The sequence below is a fragment of the Haliotis asinina genome, chromosome 2 (genome assembly GCF_037392515.1).
Source record: "Haliotis asinina isolate JCU_RB_2024 chromosome 2, JCU_Hal_asi_v2, whole genome shotgun sequence".
Taxonomy (NCBI): Eukaryota; Metazoa; Mollusca; class Gastropoda; order Lepetellida; family Haliotidae; genus Haliotis; species Haliotis asinina.
The window spans coordinates 61,637,953-61,655,457 of record NC_090281.1 but is presented as its reverse complement, the minus strand read 5'-3'; the positions used below and the strand labels follow the sequence as shown (position 1 = coordinate 61,655,457).

General features: G+C 40.0%; 1 protein-coding gene across 1 annotated transcript; it reads left to right on the top strand.

Annotated features, from left to right (window-relative positions):
- Positions 1-9,231: 9,231 nt before the first annotated feature.
- Positions 9,232-14,417, top strand: LOC137272766 (uncharacterized). The gene is made up of 3 exons (XM_067805154.1): positions 9,232-9,556; positions 11,100-11,215; positions 13,599-14,417. Exons 1-3 carry the CDS (start codon positions 9,482-9,484, stop codon positions 13,708-13,710), a joined length of 303 nt encoding a protein of 100 aa, XP_067661255.1. The 5' UTR covers positions 9,232-9,481; the 3' UTR covers positions 13,711-14,417.
- The last annotated feature ends 3,088 nt before the right edge of the window (positions 14,418-17,505 follow it).

The following is a 17,505-nucleotide window of genomic DNA, read 5'->3' as shown; positions in this document are numbered from 1 at the left end:
CGGTTTCCATTTGCTCCTCGAACCTATTCACTGCGCATGCGTTATGAGTGCAACGCAGCATAGCTGTTGAAACCACTTTCCCCCCAGAGCTGGGGGAAAAGTAGTGAATTGTTTGAACACCGATTTCACGGGCTTTTCTTTCCATCGCGTTTTTTTTCAACTTTACAGGTTGAATTGGCATTTTTTATGATTTGTTTCGGTAAGTGCACACCGAAAAGTATCATAATCTGCAATATTGTGTTTTACGTTGCATGTGACCTTTAAGTTGTTGTGTTTAGTAGACCATACACATTTCCAACAGGTCGTTGTCCGAGTCACGCGGACGTTCCACAAATATAACGCACGACGGTCATCTAAAACTCAAATTGCGTCTTCTGAAACCTTTCATCTGTGTCAGTAGTACTGTCGTCACCGAAAGGCTACGCGGAGACACACCAATGTGGATCGGTCCCATGATTTGACTGTCCACTCTGATTAGGACTCAGTGAAACCTGTCGGTGTTTGCAGTACTTGTGTAGTAGTGTGGTATCAGGCACTATAATCTCATTATATCTGTACTTTGTCAGAAATCATCAATATGACTCATACAGTTACCCATGCGACTTTTCTCATATTTTATAACAGATTGACACGAAAAAGAATATGATCATTAACCTAATTTTGTGTATATTAGGTTTTTTGCGTTGTTTGGTTTGGGGGAAAAGAGAATACTGATATCCCTAAACATTGGCTTTGACCCGAGAATTAAGAAAACATTATCTGAACAACACTGTAGTGAATGAGTTAGCAATATTCCAGCACTATCACAACGGGAGACACCAGAAATGGGCTTCATACATTGTTCTTATGTGAGGAATCGAACCAGGGTTGCGTGACAACCACTAGGCTATCCCACTGCCCTTAACCATACTTAACATATGTATTATCCTGGGTCAAAAAAGAAACTTCACAAAATTTAATTTTTGAAAATAATGAATATTTTTTTCTCTGATGAGACATCTATGTATCCGAAATGGGATCCCTATCTTCCGACTCTAGAAAAACGTTAGCAAAACCCACTCAAAGCCATCCATTCGTCGTGCAAATGACGTTAGTGGCAAATCAGGTTTTGCACGTGTAGTCGATCACGTGAGTTTCGTATCGAAGTTTTCTTCATTTGCACGTGTTTGCACTGAAAGAATTGAAAGAATACACTTTTAATCCATAGTTCTAGCGGTACTTTAAATGCCACGATTGTCAAATGTGCAACGTGGACGTGCCGTTGGCATGTTGCAAGTGGGAAGATCAGTTACTGACGTCGGAAGAGCAATGGGATGAAGCCTGTGTATGACTTGCGAGATCGTCTACAAAAAACTGGCACCACTTCTGATCGCCCAAGGTCGGGTCGTCCACGTGTGACGTTGAGATGTTTAGAGGTCGAATGTCCTCACAGACCATTCGAAATCGGTTGCGGGCTGCCAGTCTCCATTCTCGACGTCCATATCGTAGGCCAATATTGACGCCGTTTCATCAACATCAGCGTCTGCTGTGGGCCCAAAGTCACCTCCGATGGACCTAGAGAGACTGGAATCAAGTCGTCTTTAGCGATGAATCCAGGTATACCCTCAGATTCGCGGACGGCAGGCATAGAGTCTGGAGACGACGTCGTGAACGGTATGCCCAATGTTGTGCACAGGAAGGCGACAGATTCGGGGACGGAAGTTGCATGGTGTGGGTTGCTTTCTGTGGGAACAACCGTTCCCGACTTTTGGTCATCCATGGAAACCTCACAGCTGCTGCTTACTGCGACCAGGTGCTCAACCCTGGGGCCCCTTTCACAAAACTCTCGTTAGTCTAAGGTCTCGTAACTTTTCTCGTAGCATTCCTACTTCCTATGTTATGGTATAGGAGGTACGAATGCTACGAGAAAAGTTACGAGATCTTAGGCTTACGAGAGCTTTGTGAAAGGGGCCCCTGAACTCGTTCCTTTCAAAGCCCAGGTCTACAGTTCCAGCATGATAATGTTCGGCCGCATACCGCGATGTTGACACGAAATTTCCTTCAAAACGATGGCATCAACGTCATGGACTGGCCATCGAGGTCCCCCTGACCTTAATCCAATAATGCACTTGGGAGAAGGCTTCATGGTGTTAGGAACCAACCTCAGAATTTGCAGGAACTTGGTGCTGCCTTGCAAGAGCAATGGCGCAGAATCCCCAACCACGTGTTCACAAACATCAGGCAGTCGACGAGGAGACGGTGTTTGACAGTGACTTGACATTCTGTATACCCATGTTTTGGAAAGGCGGTGTAGCCTAATGGTCTGTGTATCAAGTGCATCACGCAAATCTCAGCAATGAAATAATAACAATTTAACCATCTTACCATCTCTTGATTTATATAATGTCCTGAAGAAAGAATGTAACGTTTCTTTTTTGACTCAGTATATACACAACACAGATATCAATATTAAAAGCATCGAACAGTTAAAATAGTTTGTATTCTATGGGTGTTTCACTTCTGTCGTTCAGTGGACGTTTATGCGCTTTATGCTTCAGTGAAAGAGTTTTGATTTTAAAGACAGTATACGTCAAACACAGATATCGGTAGGATATTATATAACTTGATGTATCAGAATATCTTTAAATTATATTTCAACTTGTGTTTTACATACACCCGTGTCTGTGTTTTGTATACAAACTATCGTATAGCTGTGATTAGTTTTGGATTGTGAGTTGCTTCAACAACCTGTACTAAATAACCATTTTTTAATAAAACAAATCAGTCATTTCTTATCAAATTACGAAGAAGTAATCCACCCAAATACCTTTCCAGCCAGTATGATTACACCACTATCATACTACCACCTTGTGGGTGCCGATGTTCTGCAGTATTTCAGTACTTCATACCATCAAGTATTCTTGTATGTTTAGAATCCTCATTTTGTGATATCAAAATGAAGTATTCAACCCCATTACCCGTGTTGTTAATTGTATTGTATCATGTCAGTTTTACTGTGTATATGTGTGTAATCAGCATTCATTTTGTGCATGTACTTATTATATATGAATGTGTATATATTCATTTCGAGGCCATTTTGACGATAAAAACATAATAAGCTACATGTTACCTTAACCTAAAGAAGGTGCTGTCTAACACAAACGACACTGTACAAACAGCTTCGTTATTGGATAACTGGATTGTTGGTAAATGGATTGTTATTCTGTTCACGTTATGATTGTTCTGCTTCAACATAAATATGTTTGAAAGAGGTTTGTCTGCGCGTAAACTAGTTTTAAATCTGAAAGAACATCTCCGTCACGAAACAGACCGATATCTCCTCTTCCTTGATAATTGAAAGTGATAGAGTTGGTATTAACGCCTCTCTATATATGTTATTTTGAGTGTAAGCCAGGTATTTATATATTCGTAATGAACATATCCTTCTCGCCTGCCTTATGTGGGCTTATCAAAGTGAATCCACCTTTATCCCACACTAAACTGTCCACATTGAGTATCTTGTTCTATAAGAGTGTTCTTGATTTAAGGAAATGATGTAACAGCTCTTAAAATCTGTTTGACAATGTAAATACAAAAAGCCAGATTGTGTTTGTAGCATTTGTTGATTTGTATGTTAAGAATGTTAAAATGGTAATCTTCACGGTTGTGCCAAACTAAAATCATTTTTTGTTGCTGTTGTTGCAAATTTAACCAATTATAACTACTCGATAAGCGGCACAAAGGGGGGTATCATGAATCACTTGACTTACCACTATTGTTATGTGTGAAGTTGTGTGCAGTTATATTAGTTATGCATAAAAAGACCCGGAACCTGTCCTTCTCCAATAGGTCATAAGTGACATTGGGTCCTTCGCTTCCTGGGTGAGACCATTCGCCGTAACGGGTTTTCAGAAATGTAATATCAGTTTAAAAAATATACAGTTAGTTTGTCGTGAACCACCAAATAGTGATGAGCAGTGTATCACGACATCACTAAACAGAGATGACACCGAGTTTTTGCGAAAAGTTAAAATGTACTTTGCTGTACTGTTGTCAATCTCCATTTACATAAATTTCTTAAAGACGTTTTTGTCTCTCCCTCACTCACCAGTATAAGGTTATAAGGATATTTTATTTAAACATAGTAGATTTTTTAAATTTAAAAAAAAAAAAAACTTAAATAGAAATCACACAGTTAAGGAAGTTATTTTTTAAAGTCTTTTTGCTTGTCGGAGATGAGTTTTATCCTGAAAACATTATTTTTATATTCTCATGGGTACATTTGGAAGTAAATCTTTAGTTTTACTGGGCAATTTTAGGATTTGTACCACTCTAACACCTTTATGAGATGTATATATTCCAATATATTTAACACAACCAAATTGAGTAGGTAGTTTGTCTAGTTTGTTGATATCCTGTATCATGAAAGGCATTCGTATGTCGTATTTCTGCCTTTCAGATTGCCAACAAGTGGGAAACTGAGGCGGTGTTGAGGATATTAATCTTCCTATGAATGATTGAAGCCATTGTTATCACTGATTACAGTGAATTCTTTTTACATGTAGTGAAAGGTCATGTTTACTTTATATGTCTTCAGTCACGACACCCGTAATGAATTATGTTTCTTTGTGACGTGTGAACTCGAGGCTAAGGAACGGATGTTAAATGACAGTCATGACTAATTGATTGTGGTGATGAAGGAGGCAGAATGATTCTTGGTTCTGAGTGGCCAGTGCCACATGTTGGTCTATACCAGTCTGTTTACCTAAGACGAAATCTGCCGAAACTATGCCTCAGTGCCTTAAAATTTGGATTTAACTACGTGGCGTAGTAGGGCCACGGTGAAAAATATTTTGGTGTCACTGTCTATTACGTAATACTTATTATATCCTTTTAAAGGTTCGGGGATTATGAAGTGTGGTTATTAAATTGAAAAATGTTTGGTTATGTAGGACGCTAGATTGTAGAGTGTGTGTCAATGTGGGGTGGTGTGCAGTTATGGGTTTTCTCCTTCACATCGTGATTCACCAAAAATATAATTTGTAAAGTTCATATCTACAAAACAACAACCGTGTCATTTTGCGACTAGTTCCAGAGCGACAAGAATGTATTACTGAATATGGGTGATACTTTTAATGCTGCTGAGAGATTCTACAAGACTAGGTACTGTTCTTGGGCTGGGTCAAGGACTGTGTTTGTTGGTGTCCCACTAGTGGGGCTGTGTGACCTCGACTCTCTTAACTGCTGAACATTAACGATATATAGACTGCGCCTCTAGCAGGGACTGCTGTGGCGATCCTATTCATAACGGTTCAGCCTCATGAGCAACATGAAAAGCGACACAAACATTACCAAAGTTGTTCGTCGCTAATGTCTGATGGTTATGAATGACGTAAACTTGGATACGTTTTAATAAGTTGGGATAATGTCTTTCTATTAGACGTGCTTTGTGATTAACAAAGGAGTGAGTGAGTTTACTTTTACACCGCACTCCAGTTATGTGCGGCGTTCTGTAAAAGTAAACTCACTCGCTGTAAATAATCGAGCCTGGACCAGACAATCCAGTGATCAGAACATGAGCATCGATCTACGCATTTAACGTGCCAACCAAGTCAGCGAGTCTGACCACCCGATTTCGTTAGTCGCCTCTTATGATCAGCGTGGGCTACTGAAGATCAGTTCTAACCCGGATCCTCCTGGGTTCATTAACTAGGAACCAATTCTGTATATTTGTATAACTTCACACAATCTGCATCCTTTTCGTTCTGTAAGTCAAACACTGACATTGATTGTATGATAAGAAGGACGTCATATCTGCTACTATTCCCTTCCCACAGAAGTTACTCCTATCATATCAACCTACGTACGGAACGTATCTACCTATGTACGTAACGTATCTACCTATGTACGTAACGTAGATAGATATGACAGGAGTAACCTCTGTGGGAAGAGAATGATCTGTTACTAGTGTATATACTGTATTAAGGTGTGCTAACGTTTTATCAGTTATCCACAAAAGTGCAGACATGTTTGATTTTTTTTCACGGACACTGTTCGTATATATACAAATTACACACATATACGATTCATTGAATAAACAAACGTTTATTAGATCCACTGACTGACTGAACATGTAATGCAGCGGGAGCACTCACGATGTCTCATAAACTTGTTAATAGATAACTGGTAAAGTTTCCAGTTTTCATCACTACCTTTCAATATCCCCGTGGGAGGAAACCTTAGAGGAACTAAAGAGACACTGCCATGAAGTGGTGTACCCCCATTTGCTTCCCCCAGTACACAGACAGAGACAGACAGACAGACAGACACACAAACCAAAAACACACACACACACGCACACACACACGCCTCACACACACACATACACATACAAAATGTTAACCAAGCATTGAGAACACAACGCCAATCTTTAAGTACGACTTTACAACTACCAATTTGAGGTTGATGCATAGAGGGGTGTTCAAGTGTGTATTCTAAAATCATTATCAACATAAAGGTTACTGACTGCAACCAAGTGGTGCGAAGTACAGAACGTACAAGCTGCACTTACCTATACACAGAAAACAAATATTTACTATCACACACCAGTTAACCAGTTATCTATCTTTGCGAATATTTACAAAATTGTGAAGCGGTAGATATGATATTTATAATTTTGGTAAAATGTCTCGTAAACTTCATCCTTACTAATTGTAAACGTCTTGCAAATGTCTTGACAAGACATTTACAAGTTTGTCCAATTAGAATTATCTTTACAAATTTGTAAATGTCCTGTAAACCTCATCTTTACACGCTTGTAAATGTAGACGCATATGTTGCAGTGTTACAGACCGCTTCCGTAAAGATGGAATATTGCTAGGTGCGGCGGGTAATCACAAGCATCAGAGGTTCAGGTTAGCTTGTCGGAAAGGCACAAGTCTGCATTTTGCTGATTATGGAAAGGGAATGTCACAACAACATAGTATGTTCTTTTGTTTCTGTAAAAGCGGACCACGAACACACAGTACATATGGCCATGCCCCTACTGGCATCCACCCACTCACCTGTCCCACCGATGTTCCCATGCTTTTACCAACATGAAATCCTCACCTATCCCACTGACGCCCAAACCCCACATCCACCACCTACCAACTGACGCCCCCACCCAACATGCACCCACTCATCTACCCAACTGACGCTCCCACCAAACATGCACCCATTAACCTACCCAACTGACGCCCGAACCCGACATTCAACCACTCACCTAACCCACGGACGCCCCCTCCCGACACTCTCTCACCATTCACCTGCCTCATGAGCGCGTGCTGTGTAAGATGTCCATCATAAAGAAGAGTTACAACACTGGTTCATTTCGCCGTGATTTATAACATACGACACACTTCTGCCTGATGAATTACAAGAAACCATATCAGGAGAGTTCAAATGAATACCTTACAGTCATCTGTATCCAACACAGAACTTCAGTGGAGACTATCAACTTACTGGGACCTCTATGAACCTAACGAACAAACCTACTATTTAGTCATTCACATATCCTTAAAAACGGGTGACATCAATATAACAAAAGAATGCAGACGTACAAAGAGATATAGAGATAGAGAAGGTAGTGAGTGAGTTTAGTTTTATGCTACATTTAGCTATATTCCAGCAATATGAAGCAGAGGGACACAGGTATTGGCTTCACACATTGTACCCCTGTAGTGAAACAAAAACTGGTGTTCGGCGTGGTGAGCGAACGCTGTAACCACCCGGCTGCATCACCGCCTAAAGCAAAGAAAGAGAAGGAATGAGTAGTTGGAGCATGCCAACAACAGACCTTGTAGGTTGCGCACACACAACCATAGGGAAGACAACCGAGTTGATAATAATTTGAGATGACGTACTCACTGATTGGTCATGCCACTCGGTGTGACATAGTGTGAATCCCATTGAGGAAGCTCTGTCCACTCCTCTTGCAGCGCCCTGCCTAGTTTGGCTACTGGAGTGGGTTGTCGCTGATGCGTCCCGGTCACGTCCCAGTCGTGCCAAGGAAGGGAAGGTTACAACACAATGCTTGCTATTGCATTCTGGTGGAATTTTTGTGCTGGATCTAGTCAATTACGATACGTGCAGACCACGAGTGTTAGCGTCTTCCAAAAAAAACAAACAACAACAACAAACAAAAACAAACAAACATAAACACACAAAAAATGAAAAAAAGAAAAAGGAGAAAAAAAATAAAACATTAAAAAAATAATATGGTGAACCAGCACGGCGCTAATACGACATGATTACTGGCGCCAGTAAGTTGTCTCCGAGGTATTGTGGCGTTCCGGTAGTCATAAGCCACTGACCCACATCGTTACAGACCCACTCCTGTACACCTCTTTACAGTGACATAAAAGTGGCATCCTCCCCATGGATTGTATTAACACTGTACATATTTTGCAAGTACTCGACCACTGCACTTAAGTTTCCTTTCTCTAGACATTACAGACCACAGACTTGCCACTGCCAAACAATTGAAGACCAAAACACATCAGTAATGGCGTTCTGTTATTGTTGTTTTATCGAACCTAGGCACCAAGATTTTCACTGCGACCAATATACCTGTTCTCAGATGTGATATTGATTTTTCATGTTCTTATATGATTTTTCAAATTCTCAATTTTAGTATGAAAATGCTCTTTTTCAGACAAATTGCTATTGGTAGTTATATTCATTCCACAATTCCAAAAACAAACAAAAAAAGCCCCACAAAAACAACATTACTAATGTACTTCATTAAAAAATAAACCTTTACATAAAAATATTTTGCAACGAAAGACAATCAAAGTGCCAGCTATGCAGCGTAGAGATGTAATTGATTAAGTCAGAAACCTTACTTTCATTCCGTCAATGTTTCGATAACAGTGTCGCGAACAAGGCACATTATCTCAGACTCCGTCAACACTAGTTAGGATTCCTTAGCGTCAAGATTTGTCATAAGACATCAAAAATCAAATAAACGTGTATGGACGACTAACTGTTTAAGTCGGTAGATAAAAATAATGATGCTCTCGTCTGGATATAATATATTTTTCCACATTTGTTTATCGTAAATATCGTCCCAGTTATAATGTGGATTTTCGTGGCTCAGTTCGAACACAAATATGACATATTATTGAAAGAGATGAATGATATACTCATGTAACACTTAACAAGCATTGTGTAACCACTCTCCGCCAATGAAGACCTAGCAGAACAACCCAAGTTTTAACAAAACAGAGACCAATGAAGCTAACTGTATTTGTCGGGAATGGTGTGAATCCGGCCTTTGATAAACAAGACATGACGCCTACCATTACAGAAAGTTAGCTTGACCCACGTGACGAAATTTGTAGTTGGTCAGCAGCTTTGGGTGCAGAAAACGTATATATAAGACGAGGCCCATCCTCCAGTCCACCAAGAGCTGCAGGGCAGTAGAATTCCGACATTCCAGTCTCCGTACCATTCCGTCAAGATGAAAAGCTTCACCAAAGTGCTCGGAAGTCTGATAGTCGTCCTTGCCATCGTCGGAGCAACTCCATTTAACTCGGTAAGAATGTTTATATCTATATTTCATTTTGATTGTTTGAAATTCAAATAACTAATGTAGTGGTTATTTAGTAACTAGAAATGGAAAGATGTAGATTTTCTTCTATCGTGTTGGACATATTAATCGCAAGACTATTTATACTGCTTGGCAAACACAAATAATTACCCCTATATTTGATGGTGGCTAAAATGAAAAAAGAGTAGTTGGGATGCATATTATATGCGTTTTTACCGTTTTCATTCTAATAATGTTTTCATATCGTTTGTACCTTTCGTTGCGTTTACTCTCTCTTGTGCTTGGTAGTTAATAAGGCTTTAGTTAGTGGGTTTACGGCAACGCATACCTATCAACAGCGACAGCTTAACACTTAAGAAGGTGTAATGATATCGCCCGCTGGTCGATAGCCTGGTCACTTTCCTCACCGATTGATGCGATTAACACAAACACTTGTATGGATATAAACTTGTAGAATTCAAATTCACCGCAATGAAATTAGAACCAAATTCTCAAACTTACTCACGTTTTGTCAACAATATTGCAAAGTGTTGGACTGGATCGCAGGTCATATGTTTTAGGTAAGTTTTAACAATTTTTCTAAGAGAAATCATAGTTTATTAGACTACAGTATGATGTTATGTGTACAATGTTTTATTCTGTGAAGTTCCGATTTAGAACTGGTCATAAACAGCCCGTGCCTGTAAGAGACTAGAATGGTCAGGCTCGCTGACTTGGCTCCGACTGAATAGATCGGCGTTCTTGATATCAGTCACTGGGATCCTTTCGAATATTTACACACCGATTTCGCAGTTTTCAAAGTCTTCTTCTTACACACAACATATTGCATAAATCAAATTATATATTTGGCCGAATTCTAAGGGATTACTTGGTGTTCGATGTATTTATTACTCAGACCTGTGCCCCGCCTCTCATTCAGTTTACACACCAAAGTATAACTGATGTTCGGTTTGAAGCGGCCTCGTACACAATTCTACATTTCCTCTATTCACTCTACAATAACTGTTGTCTATACTTTGATTTATATTATTAGTTTTCTCCTCATTCATATCTCAGAATAACCACCATTCTTTCCGCTATCATTTCGTGGCTTTCTTTATTTTCACGGAAAGTTTTTAACACAAATGGAATACATACAAAATGTGTTCTCAAAACCTCAAAGGCTTTGATGGAATTTATGCGATCTCAGAAAAAAAGTTATATTCTGTCAAAATGAATAATTTGTCACTCTGCATGCTGATCCTCGAAACTTACGATTCAGGCATGACGGCGACATATCGTCCAACATGGCAAGACAGCTTTCGTTGATTTGCCCGCAAGAGCTAGATATCAAAAAGACAAACTGACTGATTAGTTTTGATATATGTGTTTAAGGTTAAAGATTAGGACAAGAACCTGTCTACAAGACTGTATGACAGAAGGGATCACTTAACGTGATTGTTTTAGATTGAAGGTTGTCCACGCTATCTGCTGTGTTACAATATACAGTTTAAATGTTAAATGTGAATGCCTTCTCATTTGTTTCCAGCTATCGGTTCTCTCCCAGCCCGACCAGTGTGGCATGAACAGTCCGTGCAGGTGGGCTGTGTGCGGCTGGAGGCCGAGTTTGACGCCCAACAGACAACTGTGTCGGTTTGTAGATAAGTAAGTATGTGTCTGTCATCCTTCAGTCACTTTTATGTTGTGTCTGGACCAGACAATCCAGTGTTCAACAGCATTAGCTTTGAACACTGAATAATTGTTCAAACTGCGTTCGAACTGCGCAGATCGATGCTCTCGATGTTGATCACTGGGTTGTCTGGTCCGAGGCCACATAGGTGGAAAAGTGCTTACCACGGCGTTAAACAACAACAAAAAACCAGAATGTTGAATCGATGGGTACACTCGATCTGGCATGGCATTAGTTTTGATCTTCAGAGGTAATAGTCCAAAACCTTTCCTTCCACCTTACCGCAATCTTGTTCTTGTTGGATGTGTCCCTGCATTCATCTTGAAATTACCAAGAATAAGGAAAAGAATGTATTTTAAGAGTAAGGTTCATGCGAAAACAAACTAAATATATCCTCGTGTTTTAAAATATCTCTTATTTAAATTATCCTTTAAATTTAAAAAAAAAATCCGAACTTTTTCACTCATATCAGTTATAATGTTTTGGGTATTTGATCGTTAAACTTTCAATTGTATGAAAGAGCACATTAATTTTAAGTCTTTTGAACATATCTGATAATTCCTTACCTATATTTCCAAGTTCTCTTAAACTTAAAATATAATATGGTGTTTATGGAATGTCTTGGAAAGCGACAGAGCCAAAGCTGATGTCAGAGACATGTTCATATCACTATGAAAATATTAATTTTATTTCGTTATTGCCGTGAAACATTACGTGTAGGTCAGTATATACAACGTGAACAATGTATGGACACCTCTAAATCATACTAACCTATCAAAGGAATCTGGGTTAAATACACTTATTGATACACTTTTTCATATTGTTTTGACGTGATATTCATGTAAAAAAATATTACATATATGTCAAAGAGTCCGTGGAAGCCCGTTCAGATTCGACATGCGCGAAATTCCTGAAAGATCGGATTTCAATAATACATTCTCCATTAGCCTGCAGGTCAGATTCAAGCAGTAACTCGTTTGAACAATCGGGATAATGTCTCTCGACATCCGGTATTACACTTAATCAAAAGACATTATGATAATGTGTCTGGAACAGATATGACGAAAAAAGGATCAGAATGGCGGCTTCTCGTGAGCTCTCGCGAGAACTGACTGCATGCTTATCAGACGTGAAGATTTATCAATAATTGGCATCATATCAGCAAAACAAAGGTTTGCTATTTCCGAAGTAATTTGATTTTGTGATTTGTCAGACGCACTTATTCGCTAATCCTCCCTAGAGTATCTTCAGTGATTCTCCATTTGGTACGTCGATGAATGTTGAAGGCGTGAAAGGGAAAAAAGTAACTAAATTTTTTCACCAAAGCCCACTTAATTGAAAAAAAAGCCGTGCATATCAGTGACAACTTCATTGCTTTCGTCATCAAAGGTTTTACTTGTGTCGAGGAAGGTGTCAGAAAGGAGTTAGATCCAGTCCTTCCGAAAGCTCGTTTGCGTGCGCAGGCACCACCATGACGAAAATCCCATGCTCAGTTTGATAGAGTAATATTGGTGTTTGTAGCGCGACGAAGCCTAGGGCTCACTTATATGTAAACAAACGTAGAAAAACTTAAAGCTGAACAGATTACACTGCTGGTAGACAACAGGCAACTACCAGAAAAATATAGCAATCTGTACCAGGTACACTTGAATGAGCATGAGTAATTTCAAACAGAAATAGAGACATGGGTACAAACAAAACGTTTGTTTAATGCAAACAATTACAAGAAACATTTTTACTCTACAAACAAACTTCGTGTATTTGTTTTCATCAAATATTGAGGACCAGTGAAGGCAGTGTTAAGTGTCGTCCTATTGAAACCTCCGATTGGCCCGTTGACTACCATATGTAGCCAGTTACCCTGGCAACGATTAAAATAGATGGACAGGGATCGCATGTAACCGTTGACTTTACAATCGGGAAACAACACTTTCTTGTATCAATGAAGCCGTTTCTTTCATGGCTCGAACACAAATAGGACAAACGTAGGTTCATCAAACACAAAACAACAATCTTGTAAGAATATTCCTTTCATTTTTAGACATAAAATCACCTCTGCTATAGTCTAAGGGCAATGTGTTACAGGGAAGTCATGAAAAGTTGTAGATATTTTACACACAATGACTATATTTTCCTTTCTGGGTAGTCAAGTGATATATGTGTTCGTCAAGCCGTGTAAAGGCAATATATGGCTGTAAATGTGGGAGCATGCCTTAAATCTACATTAAATCAAATTGTGTGATGACAACATCTCACGATGGGTCATCAGGTCTGTCTCCGTGTGTTCTTGTCCCGCGACCAGCAATGAGTAAATAATTCCACTGAATAAAATGTTTATATCATACACAATGCTTCCAGCTGCCAGTGCCCTGAAGGAACCACGTGCGAACTGACCAGCAACATAAAGCCTGGACCAAGCAACGTCGTCACCTTTGACTACCAGTGCGCTTCGACCAGAACCGGACGTTAGATCACACCGCCACCTACCAAAGGGGAGTAATCACGTCATCTAGAAAGATGAATTACACGCAAGGCATTATGGACTAAACGCTCCCATACATTTCAAAGAATGAATTTTACAAAAAAATTTATATATATCCGTTTTCCGATGACTATGTTTAAGTGGGGTCAGTATATATATGTCAAAGATGTTTTTCAGGAAATCCCGGTATCAGGAAACACATGTGGGCTGTTACTCTCGAGAACGTCAACATATGCAGAAAGTGACACAATTCCGAGTAAAGGATTCGTGTGTCCGGACACTTGATAATCTGGACTATCCTGATAGTGGGGTTTCACTGATCATTGTTATTAGTAGTCCCGGTGACGAGGTGTGATCAGCAACAGATGTGATCGAGTGCGATTCTTACTGGACTGGTTTCCGACATCAGAGCTTCCTCTCGACGTGGAAGTTGTAATACACCTGAATATCCCAGAACAACGCAAAGGGTTATGTTAAACACCATTATGATGTTTCATGGGTCGTCTTTCAGTAGATTGAAAAAAAATTATTTCAATTGTATGAAAATGCGCTTGAAAATGATTTTCTATATTATGGCGTAAACATTTTCCATAGTTGAAACTGAGTTATTGTAAATCACGATATTCACGCACACTGAACTTCCGTCTGTTTGTGTCACACTGAATGAATGCTTGGAATAAATACTTATATTTACAGTATTTGCGTTCGTTCTTAACAATATGATTATGTCACATGTGGAGATCCTTGCTAGAACTGGACTTCATCAACCCACGCTTGTCGTAAGAGGCGACTAACGGATTGTCAGGCTAGCTATTCTCGAAACGTTCGTACTTTTACGGACTTCTTAAGCTTATTCTTAACACACTGACTACGATCAAAGTTAGGAATTCTTAGGGCTACGTCCGTTTCGAGAATGAGGGCCCTGGTTCGCTGACTTGGTTCAAACATGTCATCGTATCGTGATTGCATTTAATAACGCTTAATATAGGTGAGCTTCCGTGCCTCTGAAACTGTCGAAATAGCATCGAGATTGTAAGCACGATATTGAGCATCATCATAATTATATTATAAGTATCTAGTAACCTCTGATTGTGTTTAACCGATCATGAATATATTCTGAATATCTCTGAAAGGAATGGAGATTTTTACACATGCTAATAGAAAGCCTACCATAGAGTGTGGCTATTGATATTTGTCATCGACCTTCTTTTATACGGTCAGTAACGATGCTTCGGTTTTACAATCAATCGTTACACCATGTGTTGCATACCTGGTTGATAACAAACACTGATCACTGATTATCACACAACTGTCAATCATGCTACCACAAATAGGTCCGGGTCCGGTAAGGCACCGCAGAGTTACGTCCTTTTGGGAAACACCAGGAACCTATGATTGTTGGTTTGAATCCCAGTTCTCGCCGATTGTGATTCTGGGTTTATCTGCACCACACACATACGCGATGGCCATAAATGGTAAACGACTTCGTTTAGTGAAAGGCACTTCGCTGTGAAGAGTTTCGTCCCTTGAGCTCACCAGGTGGTAAACGTCCACATTGAGTTGACATGCTGTGAAGGAATTGGAGTACTGTTCCAAGCGACGTGAATCCAAGCCTATTCACTGAAGATGCCACATACATACTTCTTTTTACCTTGTACAGTCAAACGTCGCTGTCTCGAAGTTGACAGGAGTATTAATCTGTACACTCCCATGCTTACCATTTCACAAAACACACGTGTCCTTGCCCTCTCCTTACGTTTTGTCCTCAAAGTAGACGTCCCCAATCACCCCATCATAGAGCTGACACTGTACATGTTGTAACGTTAAAGAAAACTCAGAAATTCTCTCATGACGTGAATGGGTTACTGGCGTTAGCTCCCCTTCATAAGATGAATCCTTCATTGGAGACTCTGTGGAGATGCCGCAATCATAAAATCTGGTTCAGTCTGCTACTTTGTTGGACTGGTGTTAAAAGGCTCAGTAACATTACAAACATATGCACGGGGCTTGGAGAGGCCAACAGACCAAAGTGGCGCATTTTGCTGTGTTTTTCCTTTAGGAAGAGCCTAGGACTGGGTAGTTGTGGGTAGGATATTCACGAAGAGCTATCCAGAGGACATATTATTTGCGCTTCAAAGGACATTTTTGCGCTCCAAAGTACACACCTCTGTTTGGTTAGCGTGAAATGACGGTCGGCCGGTAAAGGGCGTGAGAATGGATTTAATGCAACGCTGCACTTATTCATTCGAACTTTTTTTATTTATTATTGTAATCTGAATACGTATTTTTGGAATAAATGTTACGGTAGGTTCTCTGAGGGTTCGTGGCATATTTGAGAGAAATACATTATACATTTTTAGAGAAGTGTGGTGTGTCACATGATGTAGTGCATTTAAGCTCGCTGGATCAATCGCCTGGCGTCCAAAACAGCCCGTCCACAACGCCCCCATCTGGGGTTAACATGGGGTTCGAATCACTCACTATCGAATCACGATAACCCTCGTTTTGTCAGAACTGTGTACATGGAGTCAGAAATGTGGGTCAACACCTGCATAACATGGCTCTTCCTGTGCTGTACATTAATGCCTACATGTGGCAAAAAAAAAAACCCAAAACATTTTCCTCTGACATCCTCACAAAACTGTGTGATTTCCCTGTAGACTCAAATTATCCATCCATTATGCAATGGTGTGAAAATAAATTTGCATAACGTTTAAATGGCGTTACCTCCCTTTTCCCGGACACAGCAAAGCATAAAACGTGAAGACAGGTCCATTCCTCTTTTGTAAAACGTAAAAAGGGTCTGTAAAATAAGCTAAACAGTAAAATATAAAACTCCCGGGCTGTCAGTTTTACAAAGCAGCGCGCTCGATAGTCTTGGACGAACCTGACTTTGAGTATAATAATTATTGCCTTGACTGAGACAGATTTGAAAACATTAAGCAGTTTCCGTCTTCTTATTTACCTTCTTATTTTTCTTAATCCAGAATATTCTGGACTGGCAACTTTCCAACTGGTTGTCAGACTGAATGTTTTTAGAGTTTACAACACCTATAAGGGATAGCTGCAGAAGAAGCACCACAAAATCCTTTTCAAACCACATCTTTAATACCATCAAGTACTTTCTATATATTAACATACAATACAATGTTGATTCTTAAACACCTGTGGGCGAGAAGTCCATGTGAGAGAACTGGTATCAAACGTAAGTGTGAGATCGATTTTCAGGTCCTTGCTAGACAGCCTGGTTTCCGGGGTCTGCTGCGCTAACGCTTCGATACTAATCATTGATTAGCCCCTTTATACTGGCTAAGCGTTCTTGAATTCACAGAGAGACAATAGAAAACATAACCCTTTGGGTATCCGTAACATGCACCCCAAAACATGACCAACAAATAATGAGCAGCATATTTCGTTGGTCGTCTTGCGATAGAGTGATTAATTGCTATTTAACGTCACAAGGATCCAGCTATGTGGCTGCGGTCTGTAAATAATAGACTCTAGGCCAAACATTCCAGTGATCAACAACATGAGCATCTATCTGCGCAATTGGGAACCGATGACATGGGTCAGCCAAGTCAACGAGTCTGACCACCCGATCCCGTTAGTCGCCTCTTACGACAAAAATAGTCGCCTTTTATGGCAAGCATGGGTTGCTGAAGGCCTATTCTACTCCGGAACCTTCATGGGACCGCATTAGCATCGAACTACGCAACTGGGATACGATGTCGTGTCAGCCAAGTCTGCGAGCCTGACCACCCGATCCAGTCATGCATGCAATTC